The sequence below is a fragment of the Bombus huntii genome, chromosome 15 (assembly GCF_024542735.1).
Source record: "Bombus huntii isolate Logan2020A chromosome 15, iyBomHunt1.1, whole genome shotgun sequence".
In the NCBI taxonomy this organism is placed as follows: Eukaryota; Metazoa; Arthropoda; class Insecta; order Hymenoptera; family Apidae; genus Bombus; species Bombus huntii.
In genome coordinates, this window is record NC_066252.1 from 3424931 (window position 1) to 3441349 (window position 16419).

The following is a 16419-nucleotide window of genomic DNA, read 5'->3' on the forward strand; positions in this document are numbered from 1 at the left end:
AATATACTTACATTTTATTGTTATCGGTCATTTTCTCATCACATGTATTCAGATACAGTTAAAAATAATTGTAGCTTTACATAAGCAACAAAACTGGTATATTCTTGGACTAATTTACAGAACGATACCGAATGACAGCGCTTTTATATTCCAAAATGTATCCTCGATTCGAATCTCAGATGTCGCCACCATCCAACGGAGCCTTCCGTTAATCGTTCTACGTACAGTCGATAGATCGAGAAATCAGTATCGATCAGAACAGCGGGCGCAGCCTGTCAGAAACACTAGAGACGGGGTTTTTGTTGCATCGGAATTGCACTGTTCCGAACTGAGTTTTTTTTCTTATCAAGAAAACGAGTAATGCTGTCGTGACGGTCGCACAACAGAATCGTGTTGTGAGCAACATAGCATTTATAACAGCTTCGGTTTGCGTTCTTTCAAGAAACGATAGTATTTTGTACCGGAGTACTGTTTAGCCATTTTTGTAGTCCTGTACTAAACAAACGTGCCTCTTGTGATCCGCAATGGCGGAGACAAATGGGGCCGCAAATTTGAATACGAAAAATGGCAATTTTATCTGCGGCGTCGTCGAAGGTACATAAACGGTTTTTTCTACGGCGTGAAATATACATATTTGGTCATCGTTCGCAATGGCTTCACATAGGAGGGGGAATGATTGGAATGCGCTATTCATTACAGTAACTCGTATTTGCATAAAATATACCATTTGATATTTCAGGTTTTTATGGGCGACCTTGGACTACAGAACAAAGGAAAGATTTATTTCAAAAGCAAGTATTTTATATCAGTTTTTATTCATGTTCATGTTAAGGACAGTATTCTAAGCTTCCTTCATTAATTTTCAGATTAAAAAAATGGGGTATGGATTCGTATTTATATGCTCCAAAAGACGATTACAAGCATCGAGCATATTGGAGAGACTTATACACGGTAGAAGAAGCAGAACATTTGACAGGGTTGATAACAGCTGCAAGAGAATGTGGTATCACATTTTATTATGCATTATCACCAGGATTGGATATCACTTATTCAAGTGCAAAGGAAGTTAGTGTATTAAAAAGAAAATTAGAGCAAGTTAGCCAGTTTGGCTGTACTGCATTTGCATTATTATTTGATGATATAGAGCCAGAAATGAGTGAAGCAGATAAAGAAGTATTTCAGTCTTTTGCTCATGCACAAGTATGTATTAAATAATTTAATCAGCATAATAATTATAAAATATCTTATTCATAATTAATTAAGATAATCTGTTTATAGGTTTCTGTTACAAATGATATTTTTCAACATCTTGGCCAACCTAGATTTTTATTGTGTCCAACACAATATTGTGCAACTCGGGCAATGCCAAATGTAGCATCTTCAGAGTATCTTAACACACTTGGTAGTAAACTGGCTCAAGAAATTGATATAATGTGGACTGGTCCTAAAGTAATATCCAGACTTCTAACTGTTGAGTCCATTGAAGAGATTACAGAAGTTCTGAGGAGGCCACCAGTCATATGGGATAATTTACATGCCAATGATTATGATCAGAAACGAGTATTCTTAGGACCATATTCTGGTAGATCTCCTGACCTGATTCCTAAACTCAGAGGTGTTTTAACCAATCCTAATTGTGAATATGGAGCAAATTTTATAGCAATTCATACATTAGCTCAATGGAGTAGATGTAATGTTGATGGGAAAAGGGATTTAAGTTTAAGTGAGTACCTAACTGCTTTTGATTAAAAAATAAATTAAGTCTGCATTATTTTGTTCTATTTTATGTTTTTTAGATGACACTGTATCAGCTGACATAAAATTAGAGACTGAAACAGAAGATGGTGTGCTTGGTGAAGATGTTCCTTTAACAATGTCTCCAAATATATATCATCCTCGGCACGCTTTGAAAAATGCTATTACCGATTGGTTAGTGGAATTTAACAAAAAACGATCTGCATGGGGTGTCATAGCGAAGCCACAGCCATGTGTCGCTCCAACCGTACCAATTCCAATAATTCCCTCTGTAAATACATGTATGAGTCTCACATCCACGACGACTACAACTACCGTTCCTGCAACACCGACGCCAGTAAATAATTCCAATCATCTTCAAGCATTGGCTGAGGTTTGCTCAAGTGTGACAACTACTGACAGCTACGTACAACCTGCCACTGGTCCCGTCATGAATTCTTTGGTATCTGAAACGACTGTTGTTAGTGAACCCATTATTCCATCAATTTCTACTAGTGTGGAAAATGTACCAAATTCAAATACTTTGTCATCAATGGAACCAATGGATTGTAATACAACACCTAATAATTCTCCAGCACATGCAGCCAAGATTCAAACAGAGGATGATGCTATGGTAGAAAATACTTCTGTGAGTTTCTTTAAATGTCATTAGCTATGGAACTTGTGAAATTTATACAATTGTTTATTTTGTTTCATAGACATGTAGTGAAGCCTCTGGCAGTATGCAAGTAGAAGTGGATGGCACCTCCCCTGTTGTAAATGGTACTCAGATGATTGTTGAAAATGACAGTGAAAATCATGATAACAGTGATAATGCATATCAAGAGTCTCAAGAATCGATAGATGCCGACAAGCGATTGACGCAAGAAGATTTATCACTGTTATGCGATCTTTTTTATCTGCCATTTGAACATGGTGGTCAAGGCATTCAATTACTGCAAGAGTTTAATTGGTTGAAAAGTAATGCTCACGTTGTTATGAGAAAATCAAAAGAGGATGAAACTGTATCAGAATCTGATGTATGCAATTCTTCTATCAATGTATTATGACTAAGATATATATAATACATTATAATGTATATATTACATTATAATATTGACTATATATATAACTGTGTTAAATAAATTTTAGATCGAAGAATGGCACACGCGAGCAGCTAAGTTAAACGATATGTGCAATGCCGTAAATAGACTATTTCAAAGGCTTACATATTGTAATAATCGTGAGTTACTGTATGATCTGTATTCGTATGTGTGGGACATGCGAGGAGTCGTGTCTCTCTTAAACAGTTACGTGAAATGGTTGGGTAAGTTACATTATATTCTTACAAAAAGTTCAATACATCCATCAGTATGTCGTTATGTTTCGATATTTCTTTAAAAGAGATGAAAGAATCTAAGGAAAATGCTCCAAATCAAGTAGAAAGTAATATTAAAAGTATTTCATATTTTTAATTCTATTTAAATACTTCCTAATTTACCTAATATTCCTTTAAATATAAATGTATAGAAATATGAGTAATATTAAAATAAATGAAGAAAGTTCATTCAAAATGGTAGTATGCTGGTACAATGACAAAATTATAAAAACTACATAACACAAAAATGTTTTATTTTTTCTTTAGTTTTCGTCTTATGTCGCGATAAGTATTTGTTGTGCTACAAATGAGTGCTGTTATTAATTTTTCTCAAAAGTACTATAATTTATTACCTATACTTATATTTCAGAACAAAAGTGTCTCGAGTATTGGTAAGTGTAATGTTATATTCGTTCCTTAACTCACTCATTTTGTCTTTTTACAAGAAAGATGTGTTTTTTTAGGAATTAGGCAATAATTTTTGTAACTAATGATTTATAATACTGTAGGAATTAGAATTATATATCATTTTAATATACTAAAAAAGCCGTTTATATACTATTTCTTAAACATTTTTCTCTAAACATGTAACTAGAAAATATTTTTCTTTTAAACTTGTGAATTTATTACACTGTATATAACTTCCTTGTAAAATGACATAATTTATACAATCATAAAACACGCAAAAAACATTAGTTACTAATTTCAAGAGTTACTGATGTTTTGTTAATCTATTTTTAAAACAAACAAAATTATTTATTTTCTGCACATATAATTACCAAAAAATAAAAATAGATATTAACTTTTTTAATTAAGAGCCACATCATTTTGTGAATGTAACATTCTTACATATAAAATATTAAATATTATTTTGCGAATCTGTATATACAGTAAATGCTATATATACTTAAAATTTGCATATACAAATATTTATACAATATAAAAAATTAGACAAAAAAGAACTCAATTTGATTGAGTTCACAAAATTCACTAAATTCTTTCGAAAATTGTTTTCCATAATTTGACTATTTTTTAATTAATCAGGATGTAAACATGCATCAGTAATACTTGGAATCGAAATATTTCATAGATCGCATATCTATGAAATTGCATCCGTACATTTGTTTCTGCGCTTTAGAATCAAATGTACCATGGCGCGCGTAAACGAACAAGCAGGGTTGCCGTAAGTCATCGAGAAATCAGAACAAATTAAAAATATAAAGTAAACTTACTCTCCTTACCTAATACATTCATATTTCCTGAAAATACAGTTGCACTATAGAATTGCATTATACAATTGCACCAAACATTAATTCTTATACAAAACTGAAACACGAACTTAATAAGTTATTCTGTATTTAAGGCTAATTGAAATAAATTGTTTTAATTTTAACTGTGTATAGTTTCTTACAAAGTAATTTTCTTATTTGTCGACTAACGGCTTCCTATTTATAGTTCTATTAGCGAATAAAGAATCTCACAACATTTCTCATTTCCTCATTAACTTTTTCTGACAATATGATTAAAATACTATATATGTTTTGTTATATATTATCATGATAGGACAAGTCATGAAAACAATGAGAGTTGATGTGACTTTCTAGCGCAATATTCGGCAAAAGGATTTTTCTTAGCAAACACTTTCTGGGAAACTATTTAACAGCATCTATGTGGACCTGAACAAATACCATGTTTGAAATAACCTTGTGCCAGCTATTAACATATTGGCTGACTTTCTTTCACAGATAATGTTTGGCAGAAATCTATTTGTTATATTTATTTATCAGAAGTTCACAATCTATATATTTCAACATGGTAACATATATTTGTATTATTACCATGCAGTGAACAAAGATAAACTTTCAGCAAATAGTTTCTGCCAACAATATAAGTGTATCAGGAACAGTACAGCTTCAATTCACTGACTAACGTGCGTTTATGTGTTTTTTGTCTTGTTGATAGCGTTTGGCAGATTCCCGTCGACGATGACAACGTTTACCCAGGGAAGCTACACATGTATGCGATTCACCAGTCTGAGTAATCCAACAAAAAGCGCGCGACTAGCAAAGCTTCAAACCAATGAAAATTATGACAGAATTTCAGTTCGAGTTTGAAGCTTTGTAAAAGTATTATTATTATAATTAATATAAGCAAGAGATTTGCGCGTAGAAGCAGCGTTCTGATGCCTTGAAGAATCTATGTATATTCAACAAAATATTACTAGTACTTGATGTAGTTTGGTACACGATGGACATACTTTCCTATTTTGCAAAAATTCTTGCAAAACATTTATTGAAATTTTATATAAAGCGTTTTTGTGTCCCATTATTTGATTTTTATTTTATTTTACAACATTTATATCTGTAACTGTATTTTAGTTTATTCGTGTATATATGTATTACGAATATACTTCAAAATTGTATTAAAGTAAACTTTACTTTTATTTTTAAAGACAACATTTCGATAAATCTTTTGTAATAATAATTTTTGCATGTGAAGTAAGTCCATCTAAAATTTCGAAAAGATTGGCGAAGTTAGGACAATGTTATAAAATATTGAGAGCTTTTTCCTGAGAATTATGCTGGTCAAACACAATCAACAAAAGTTGTATCGTCTGTGCTTTTTTTTTATTTCTTCAAATTTTTTAACATTATTTGCAAAAGATCAATAATGTTCACTGCATATTATGCTTTTATTATGTTCATTGAAGGCATCTTTCATAAATTGTGAATGACCAGTAGTACATCCTCCTTTTGCCAACTTGCCTGTACTAATTTCTTTTAGTTCCAGAAACTGTATTCTTTTCAGGAGTAATAGGAGTTTTATTTCAGGCGCATTTTGGCAAACTGGATTACCACTCCACCAATCCCATTTTCCTTTCCATTATCCTAGGAATTTATCATTGCGCGAACTTTGGTGCAACATTCTTTAAGCATTAATTCTTTTGTTGTTACACTTTATTTTAATCATAATTGGTTCAACATTAATACAGAAATGTAATCTTCTATGGATGGAAAGTTAATCTCCCTGTAACGAGACTCGTTTTTCCAAATTACCTTATGAATTTCTTGCTCCTTTTTATTTGAAAGTTGTTCAGTAGGTAGACGAATCAATTGAAACGTGATCAAGTTACGTATGATTTTATACATTAACGAAATGGTGCACCGTAGTTTTTGTGTTTTTGTGTTTTCGGTTAATGGTTTCTTTATCTCGCAAATACAATTCTCTCGATTCTATAAAATAATGCAAAGGACACAGTAGTGTGACCGAGATGAAGAAACATAAAGTACCATTGATCGAAGTCTACTTATGCATGTTACAAATTTTAAGCAAAATTAATGTTCAGAGCAGTGGAGACCATTCTATAAATTTTACAAACTGCATAATCGCGCGTTCACAATGTTTTGTATTTTACCACTATATTAAGGTTGTACTGTATCTTGGGATAGGGTTCTCGAATGGCTGGAAAGAAACTTTTATGAGTGGAGAACAAGAACCATGGGTATTCCGTGGAGGACTTACGGCTGATCTACAGGTATATTTATCAATCATATCTTTTTTAAGTTAAATATGTAATCAAAAAAGAGAGAGAGAGGGTGGAGGAAAGAAAAATTAATATTAATTTCTTTTTATAGAGATTAATTCCAGTGGATAGTGGTAATGACTTATTTGTTTATAAAGCACCAGAAGTGCCCAGTAGTAAAATCTATACAATTAGACCTTACTTAGCAAGTGATGAAGATGCAGTTTATGATGTGTGCAATAAAATATGCGGCTGTGTGGGATCATCTGCAGTTGCAGATCGGTAAGAATATATTTTCTTTATAACAAATTGCATTTTTTCTCTGTTACAATAGACAATTATAAATATTGAACTTTTAATGTCAGGTTGGTAGGCGGTTACATCACTTTGAGTCCAGAGCTGTGTATGGTTGTCGAAGATGAAAATGAAATAGTAGGCTATGCATTGGCTGCCTTAAATGTAAAGTCTTATTATCAGAAGTTATCTGTTTCTTTGATTCCTGAATTACGGATGAAATATCCATTGGAGGACAATATTAATGAATTACCACAGAATGTTCAGGTATTTGTCTGAAATTCGTTATCTTGTTAATTATTAAATCTGAAAATTGATAATATCTTTGAAATTTATTTATAGGATGCCATACAGTATTTCCACTCATTTGTTGCGGATGTACCTGAACAATTGTGCAGACAGCATCCGTCAAAGCTGTTATGCGCTGTGTTACCAAGTGTTACGGACCAATCTGTCCCTAAAAGAATAATTACATGTATTCTTGCCGCTTTAAGAGCGAATGGTAAATAGCTTTTTGCATAGTCTTTTAATTACTATTTATGGAGTGATCTGTCATATGATACGAATTCTTTTGCAGGTTCGTTCGGTGTACATACTACAATGTCAAATACAGACAAGGAGTCTCACGAGTTTTACAGTAAATTAGGCTTTGTCGACTTAAATCCAGCGCACGAGGAACATCCTGGAATCAAGACTATGTGTAGAAGTTTCTAACAAAGAGTGAATACACCAGTGATATTTGTGAATAAAGTGTATCTACTCGGAGCATCTGCAAAGAAGGCTTCTATGGTTTAAAAACGAAGTTTCTGATAACGTAGAAATCTATTTATTTCTAAAACAGCCCAGAAAAGCTTTCTTTATCGTGTGTTTTCCTGCAAAGGACAGGAAATCGATCATCAAGAATACTCTTAAGAATAAAAAAAAGAGAATATGGGCAGATTTTATATTATAAGATTTTTAATGACTTGTACTTCCTTTCCAAAAACTGTTCTACAAGATGTCTGTTTTAAACTACAAATAGGAAGAAGAAAAAGAGAAAAGATCACCCAAATGTGTTTAACTATATATTCGCATACGATGTATATATAACATGAAGTAGGCTGCAACGTTGTCGATCGTAAAAAATTCGAAAGTGTAAAAGGTGCAATATTAATGTTTAAACAGAGCAAAAGCAAAACACGATAAGGATAATTTGTTGATTTTATGAATATTTGTGTTTGTGAGTACAATACTATGGGATTTCAGTATACCCGGTATACTGGTATGTTAATATGAAGTTTTTTTTAAAAATCGGCGGATGTATATAACGTGTTGAATGCTGAATGATGAAAAAGGATAATGCCAGTATGTGTGTTCAATTACTGAATTAATCGAAGCTTTTTTAACCTATCGAAAGATATTTTCTTATAAAAACTACAGGTGTGAACGGCAAAAGAACCATGAGACAAGAGGAGAAAGTAAACTTGCTTCATTCGGTTCATTCTTACTGAAATGCTATAAAAGTAAAAAAAAGAACACAAGGTCTAATTTTAACATCAGATCCGTGTTTTTAAGAGAATCTAATCTATAGGTACAGTACTGCCTGGTAAAAATATGTTCACTTTAAAGTGTGTACATAATCGATATTTAATATCCTAAGCCTATTCTAAGGCCTTTTTATGTTTAACGTATCCTAATTGACTTTATAATTACATTACATTACATTACATAGTACTTGTGTGTGTATTACCAGGGAATGTGATATATAGAATTATTTAGAAAATATTGATTATTTCACTAGCGTCCATACGTATTCAAAAATTAGTTAATCACTAATTTAATTTTATTACGTCCAAGTTACGTATATATACATTGTGTTTTATACGATTGTTTATTTTTATTAATGATGATAAGTATTTGTCCTATCGAAAATAACTGAATCAGTCATAAATTACGAGATAATTGTTTTCCGGGAAGCTATTTATTCAAGAAAAAGCAGATACAGTTAGATCATTACATTGCTGATTAGGTACTAACAAGCCAGTTCGTATCACGTTGTATGCGTCAGTGTATCAAATGTACAGAGCCAAGATAGAAAGTAATTAACTAAATAAGGTAAACTAAATAAGAGAAAAAGAAAATAAATATGAAAATCTTAGATATTTGCCTTATAATTACTATTGATCATAGTACTATTACAAAACAGTTGTATCACGGACTAAGATGTGATTTTCCGACCCTTAGCGAAGTATAAGTATCATACTAGGATTTGAGATGCGGTGCCATGTATAAAACAAGAGAAAAAGTTCGATCGTTACGAAAATCGTTCACGTAACTATGAAATCTATTTTAATTCGAATTATCACTTTGTAGAATTTTTATATATACTCGCCACGTGTTTTCGTGACGATTGAACATAAAAACGATTAAAAAAGAATTGTATTCACGGGAAGGCTGGAAAGCAGAAATGTTCTGCATATTTTACCATCCTTTTTTTTCTTTTTTCTTCTCTTTTTACATAATATTGCTTTATTGATCACGTATATTTTTTCTTATCCTACTAAAGTAAGTTGATATACATGTTTACTCTGTTCAATATGAGCTTACTTTCTATTTGATATGAATAACTGTTTGTAAGTATAGCTTTTTTATAGCAAATATCTTTTTAATGCGTGTTTTGTTTTGTCAATACTGTTTAAACATAGAAAGAAAGAATGATGTGCATACAATAATATTTCCAGTTGTCCCGTCTTGTACTTGTTAAGTAACGTACATGTAATTAACACTATTGAAACAATATGTGATTATTACTGATTTATTTAAATAAACATGTCAAGACTGATATTCCTGGCGTAGTTGAAATGGACATTGATCGTATCGAAAAGTGATCAATAATTTTATCGTAATCCTTATAGTTTGTTTAATTTTTCAATGGTATCGTTGTGACGTCATTGTATTTTCGCAAATCCTGAATTTCGCTTTGATATTGTAATATCTGAAATTCCAAAGAAAATGCATGAGAATCAGTACCATTTAAAAAACAAACGTTTTTTTCTCTGTGACGAACATACAAATTTTCAGTATAAAAAAATAGCGTATCAAATACCTTTTTTATATCATTTTTAAACAAGTTCTGTTTGGTTCTAGGAGTTATTTCATCCGTAGCATTTACTTCAAGTTTACTTAAAGATTCTAACAGCTCGTTGATCTTTTTATTAATGTCTCTGTAAAAAGTTATTTCGTGAATTACGTTTTAGAAAACATATAAATTTTAAATTATAGAGTAGAGGGTGTATCACTTAATTATTTACGTTCAAAAAGCAAATAACTAAGAATCTAGTTGTTCGTATCACGTTGTGTTCGTTAGTCCATCAAGTGCACAGAACCAAAATAGAAACTACTTTTATAATTATAATAATAATATTATAATTTTTAGATTGTAGAGCAAAAAGTTTATCACTTACGCCGGTGGTATAAATTTTTGCTTGTCCTTTTTTCTTGATCCCAAATTTTTCTATAGTTTAAATTAATAGATGTACAATCAAATCTTTTGTAAATCTTTGTAAGAGAACTGTTAAAAAAAGTTAAAAAACAAATCTCACCAGTTTGGAACTTTGTTTGAATATGGAATCATAGTCTTCGACATCGAAACCAAATGGAATATCATCTGTTAAATAAATATTTTATTTAACTATAAAATAATGTAATTAAGTCTTTTTTTATAGTACCTGCGTTTCTTTTCATTGCCTTTTCCATAGCTTTGCTATAACTTCTTTTATCCCGTCTCCATTCCTTTAAAACATTTTCATCCCTAAACAGTTACGGGATTGTTGTAAAAAATGAGATGTATTTTACTGAAACAGGGAAAATGAAGATGATCTTACTTTATCTTTTGAAGTAGCGCTGTTTGTCTGGCAAACAATTCTCTTAGCTTGGAGAACCATAGCAAACGATGTTCCATTGCAATGTTTGCACCTTTATTTTCACATCTACGTTCAAGAATTAATCGCAATTAATTGTAAAGTAGAAGTTAATAAAATTTAGACTTCTTATCGTTTCAATATAACATATATTTGTGCATACATATATAGCTACAGAAATCATCAGTTTATTGAAAATTCTTACTAAAGGATAAAAGGGTATTAATTAATTTTAAACATATTTTGGAATGAAATGTATATATTCAATTCTAGTACTTAATTTTTTATACATTTTATAATCCGAAAGCTTCTGTTTTTAAGTAGAAGAAATTTTTATTCTTCATTTATTTACGTACATAAATACTTTAACTACCTGTTTCTGTACTATGTAAATAATTCAACTATTTATTTATTCCTATATAATTTTCTAAACATGACAGTATCCAGTTTGGATCGTTTAATCTCATTGGATTTAATTTAAATTTATTTCCATCGTTTGTAACAATATGAAAAATACGTTCAAAATTTTCTGTAGATTCTTTATATCTCTTACTGTTTCCTAATAATGTATTATTTTCCGATATAGCTGTTTTAATTTTATTAATACTTCTACACTCTTTTTCCATTGAATTAGAGTAAGTTTTCAAAATTTTTATATTCTTTCGGACATAAAGAGATCTCGGAGATGGGCCCATCAAATGTAAGACTTTATTATTCATTTTATCGATTTCATCATCGATTTCCTTATTGTTAAAACTGGTTATACTTTCCAAGACACATTTATATTCTAATTTTTTATCGATCTTGGAATTGGTTACTTTTTGCAAATAGAAATCATAGAAAGATTTAGATATTTTTTGTAAAGAATTATTATTATCCAGAAATATTGGTTTTTCATGATAATACCTGTTACTGGGCTTATACGATTTACGTTTTTCTCTTGTACATACGTTCCTGTTAGAAATAGTGTTCTTCAATGGTATAATTTTCTTCTTATTTTTTCGTGGAGATTGATAACATAGAATCGTCGACAACGTTGGTCCGATTTTGTCTGAAAATTCATCATTTTATCTTATGGACCTTCTTAATTACTAAATATATATAGTCTTTATTATTGATAACTGTAGCTACATATACAAATTCATTTACGCGGAAATACACCTACTTTCCTTGGCTTCTACCCGTTCTCCAGGATGCGCATTATTCCATTCCATTCGTAAAAATTTCAAAATAGCCACGCAACCAGAAGCCACGATATCTTTCGGCGGTGTGACAAGCGGGTTCTGAGTCACTTGAAGGGTCTTCAAATTGGGCAAGGTGCCTAAAATTAGACGTTATTAGTGTTACGGCCCGTAACTCTCATAAACTAGAATCCATCCCTCGGTAAAGACGACCGCATAGCTGTCCAAATCTAATTAATCGAATCGCGATAATCCTAAGGATAAAACTAAGTATTTCTACTTTACCGTCAAGGCCCTTAATTGCTGCAAAACATTTTTCAAGTTGAAACATTCCTTACGGTTATTTCTTAATCCGGTGAAAAATGGGAAAAAATAGGTTTTAGCTTGTTCAATGATCATTTCCAAACGCAAGCAATCATTGGTGGGCCGAGCAGCGCTCATCACTGGTTCAGTATAAATACCATCGTTACAGAACATGACTTGAATTGTGTTTTGTGATCAACCAGCATATTCGCGTGTACTCCATTCCGTCAATATCTTAACCTATATTCTATCAGTCGACATATTAACTGTTATATCAAAAACTTGTATTGTACGAGAAGAAGTTGTTGGAATAAAAGGTTAACTTGCTAATTCAGTGTTATAATCAATTAAACATTCCTATTATCTTAATAGAAATAGGGGATCGACTGATTTGATCATGAAATCGTAATGGGAATTTACGACTCTCGTTGGCGCGACTCTTTGCTGCCCGCAAAACGGTGGAACAATAAACGGTTTTGGTTCACATATTTATGCTTGTTCGGAATTTTGAGTGGCAGTCCGTTTATGACTCAAACGGGTCCTACCCTTTCTTTGCGGGTGAAATACTTCACTCTCAACAGGATCTTACAACCGCCGTGTTTATAACATCACACTTTACTTTAATACAAGTGCAAATAAAGTACTAAATTACACTAACATTCGGTCTATTAAACCTCCTCCACCTTGAGCGTTAAGTAATTATGTGTTATTACGAGGTACGCAATATCAACTGATCGGTTTGACCTGACCGGTTGCTCTTTAGTCGATAATTCGTAACAATGCTTATTCTTTTACAAATTATTCGTTCACATTATGGATACATGTAGATGAAATACTAAAAAAGAAAAAGTGGAAAAAATTGAAAAGTTTTCAATGAATGCTTACAAAGTTCTAACGGTAGATTTTCCACTCTGTTTCCTTGAAGTAGAATCGTTTCTAAGCACCTGTGTCCTTTGATACTAGCTGGGAAAGAAGAGAGTTGATTATTTCTGACATCTAACCACTCCAAGTACATTAAACAACTGAAAACTTCGTCAGGAATTTCGATCAAACCGTTGTTCGACAAATACAACATCTAGAAACAAAACAAAAAGATGTATTCAAAATGTAAAGACATACCGAGGAAGTTTCTGTTAATATTTCAGTTCAATTACTTGAAAAAGTAAAGTACCCTTAAATGCGAAAAGTTGTTCAATATTTCCGTGGGAAATTGTTTCAAGTCCATATTGGAAAAATCTACGAATATTTCATCGTATACGGGTTCCTTTTTTAGCGCTAATGGTGGTAAACATATAGTACTCCTTGAAGATTTTCGTGATTCTCTCATTGTTGCGGAAGAAACTTCTGAACTATTATCCGGGTAAGTATCATCGATGAATGCTAAACTTAAATCTTTTTTCTTTGTATCCTTTACTTTGTTTGTTATTATTCCTATAATGAAAGATACTTGTTTAGGTACGACTAGAGAAAATATTGAAACCTCATTGCAATATTTTAGTGTTTAACGCGCAGCGACGAGGTAAGTGCAAAGAAAGAAACACATACATACACATACACATTCATACATACAAATAGTACACATATATACAGTGAACGGAGGTCGTAAATCGCCGTTACAACTTTTACGGATGCCACGATTTCAGGTTAAAATTCCCCGTAGGATTAGTTAGGATGATAGGGGTAGTACTTTGCAATTAATGTGATGATTGAAATTAAATTGAAACTTATGTCGATTAACGTAAAGTTATTGCTGCAAGAAAAGTCAGAATTTCTTGGATGGATATGTCGGAGAAGAGTCAGGAACAGGGTTGTGGGCGTTTGATAGACCTCCCTTGGAGTTGGCCATCGTTGTATGATAACGAAGATACGATCTGATGCTACGAGTATGGACACTGCCGATTCGACAATCAACAGCGGTGGTTGGGCATTTGCGATGTTAGTGACGTTGGTCTTATGTTCGATGACGAATCCACGGTCAACGGGGTGAAAGATATACTTGCTCTAACTCAAACTCACTGATCGTCAGGCGCTGCTCCCTTCGTCGGTGGGATCTCAAAAAAGAATTTCGTCCTAATTGTTTCGTCAGTTTGGGACAAAGACTGTCTGTTCGTTTGGAAAATCTTAATTGCTGGAAAAACCCAGGTTTTATAGCGGGTCCTCGGGCTAACTGAACTTGTGCTGTGTACGTGCCTCAACATCAGATCTACTATCAAGTACCTCTATTGGTATTTCTTTTAATGAGGGTCACACTATAACTCCACACCTTTGTTAGGCGAAGCGCCCGTCCCGTTGACCGCGGCTGCGTTCGGCAACTGATGATCGCCTTGAGCCCAAGTTTATTATCACAAATCGCAAACAAGTACAATTGGGCAGGATGACGACAAATTGTTTAATTACGACTGTAAACTTCCAGAGGGAAGGCTCCGGTGTCCTTTCATCTCCGACATATAGATATAAAGATAAAAACTCTGAGTCGGTGTATGAGATACGTAAAACCGCGTACGACTTTTTCTTTTTAACAGAACTTGGTTGGAACATAGAGTATTTATTTGATATAAATGTTAATACCTAGATCTTCGATATTCTGCTCAATACAATCCGAAGGACTATCGTTTGCTGATTGCTCATGTAGCATATTTTCGAAAATATTGCACATAATATTCGGCCCAAAATCGATATCTTTCAAATCGAAAGTTTCATCATCATTGTATGCATCTTCAATGCTGTTTAGAACTCGCGAAGATCGTGCGTACAATTCGTTCGCAATACTTAGTTTCCGGTTTTCATCTTCGTCTTTCTACGAACAATTACGTATAAAACGATTATGGAAATGTAAATTACGATCAATGTTATAAAATAAGAATAAATTAAATGTTCTCCTTCTCCGTAAACTGTAAGCGATTATTATTTTGTTAGCAATAAGCAAAAGTAAAGTAGTAGTGAATAAAATTAGTTTTTTTTTTATAATAATTAACCAACTGCAAAAAAAGGAGTTTCGTTGTTTATTCGTCTTTAAAAATCGCTAATTTCGCTTTAAAAATATATTTGATAATATTGTGAATAAAGAATTTGCTAGCATATTCTTACAATTACAAAGAATTAAATGTTTCTGAGATTAATAACATTAATGGCAAAAAAATAAAAAAAATAAATATTTTGTATTTCTATCATTGTTTTTCTGAAATAATAATATAATCTTGACAAAACCACCCTATTAATTAATGATTAATAATATGAATAATAAATAAATAATAAGTATTAAAATTAATTGAACTAAAAAAATAAAAATATACTATGTCCATTGATATTAACAATGACAATAACGTCAAATTAAATAAACAATTAGAAATTATACAGATTTGACTACCTGAGACTCTACATCAGACACATTGTCTTCCTTGATGGTTAAGGAGGTTTGTTCAGTAACTTCTTTCTCCTCTTCGTTCTTTATGTTTTGGATACAACGATTAATCGACAAACACCTTTTGCTATTCGATTCTGTACCGAGTCCGTAATATTGGGTTAATAAATCTCTAGCCAAATCGGACATGACGTTGGATAAGTATTTTTACTATTTTAGCAAAAAAGAAATCGTTTTCAGAAACTGAGGGTTATAATTCAACAATGGTTAACTAGATCGATTATTATTCTTGTTTATTCATTGCCTAGGTGACGAGATACTTAGATTATATATACCACGTATTACTTTTACTAGAAATGAGAAATATATTTCTTATATTAAATTTCATTTCCTTTAGTTTGAAAAACATTATTTTTGTAATTTAATATCACGTTTTTGATTCAAAATTCTGAGCGTATTCTACTTGATATAATGAAATAAAATAAAATAAAATATAACAAATTAAAATAAAATAAAATATAACAAAATAAAATAAAATATAACAAAATAAAATATAACAAAATAAAATAAAATAAAATATAACAAAATAAAATAAAATAAAATATAACAAAATAAAATAAAATAAAATAAAATAAAATAAAATAAAATAAAATAAAATAAAATAAAATAAAATAAAATAAAATAAAATAATTTTGATATGTATAAAAATAATTGTAGCTGCAAATAATAAGTATATATGCATACGT

At 31.5% G+C, this 16419-nt stretch overlaps 3 protein-coding genes across 7 annotated transcripts in view; 1 reads left to right on the plus strand and 2 right to left on the minus strand.

Moving 5' to 3' along the window:
• Positions 1-16419, minus strand: part of LOC126873748 (uncharacterized) — a 327994-nt gene that overhangs the window by 226207 nt on the left and 85368 nt on the right. The gene's annotated exons all lie outside the window — the stretch shown is intronic.
• Positions 247-9752, plus strand: LOC126873700 (protein O-GlcNAcase). 3 transcript variants are annotated; one of them, XM_050634838.1, is made up of 13 exons: positions 247-594; positions 740-791; positions 867-1200; positions 1279-1723; positions 1797-2383; positions 2454-2774; positions 2887-3061; positions 5075-5128; positions 6562-6647; positions 6748-6917; positions 7001-7196; positions 7272-7431; positions 7507-9752. In XM_050634838.1, exons 1-13 carry the CDS (start codon positions 525-527, stop codon positions 7641-7643), a joined length of 2787 nt encoding a protein of 928 aa, XP_050490795.1. In that variant the 5' UTR covers positions 247-524; the 3' UTR covers positions 7644-9752. The 3 variants fall into 3 exon arrangements, with proteins under 3 accessions (XP_050490795.1, XP_050490796.1, XP_050490798.1); XM_050634839.1 differs by having other exon boundaries at positions 1797-2368; XM_050634841.1 differs by lacking the exon at positions 5075-5128.
• LOC126873718 (E3 ubiquitin-protein ligase LRSAM1-like) lies at positions 9060-15954 on the minus strand. 2 transcript variants are annotated; one of them, XM_050634891.1, is made up of 12 exons: positions 15680-15954; positions 14881-15109; positions 13484-13743; positions 13198-13387; positions 11994-12149; positions 11735-11879; positions 10793-10897; positions 10637-10719; positions 10511-10575; positions 10373-10422; positions 10015-10132; positions 9060-9903 (listed from the first exon to the last, which is right to left on the minus strand). In XM_050634891.1, exons 1-12 carry the CDS (start codon positions 15860-15862, stop codon positions 9829-9831), a joined length of 1659 nt encoding a protein of 552 aa, XP_050490848.1. In that variant the 5' UTR covers positions 15863-15954; the 3' UTR covers positions 9060-9828. The 2 variants fall into 2 exon arrangements, with proteins under 2 accessions (XP_050490848.1, XP_050490847.1); XM_050634890.1 differs by having other exon boundaries at positions 9060-10132; positions 15680-15952.

Bases quoted from the DNA above. Each gene is read 5' to 3' on its own strand.
- LOC126873700 (XM_050634838.1), top strand. From the start codon at position 525: ATGGCGGAGACAAATGGGGCCGCAAATTTGAATACGAAAAATGGCAAT. The intron at 595-739 runs GTACATAAACGG...TTGATATTTCAG, and splicing joins TATCTGCGGCGTCGTCGAAG to GTTTTTATGGGCGACCTTGG. The intron at 6,648-6,747 runs GTATATTTATCA...TTCTTTTTATAG, and splicing joins GACTTACGGCTGATCTACAG to AGATTAATTCCAGTGGATAG.
- LOC126873718 (XM_050634890.1), bottom strand. From the start codon at position 15,862: ATGTCCGATTTGGCTAGAGATTTATTAACCCAATATTACGGACTCGGT. The intron at 15,110-15,679 runs GTAGTCAAATCT...AATTGTTCGTAG, and splicing joins TGTCTGATGTAGAGTCTCAG to AAAGACGAAGATGAAAACCG. The intron at 10,898-11,734 runs GTATTATCATGA...TCTTGAACGTAG, and splicing joins TCGTATAAGCCCAGTAACAG to ATGTGAAAATAAAGGTGCAA.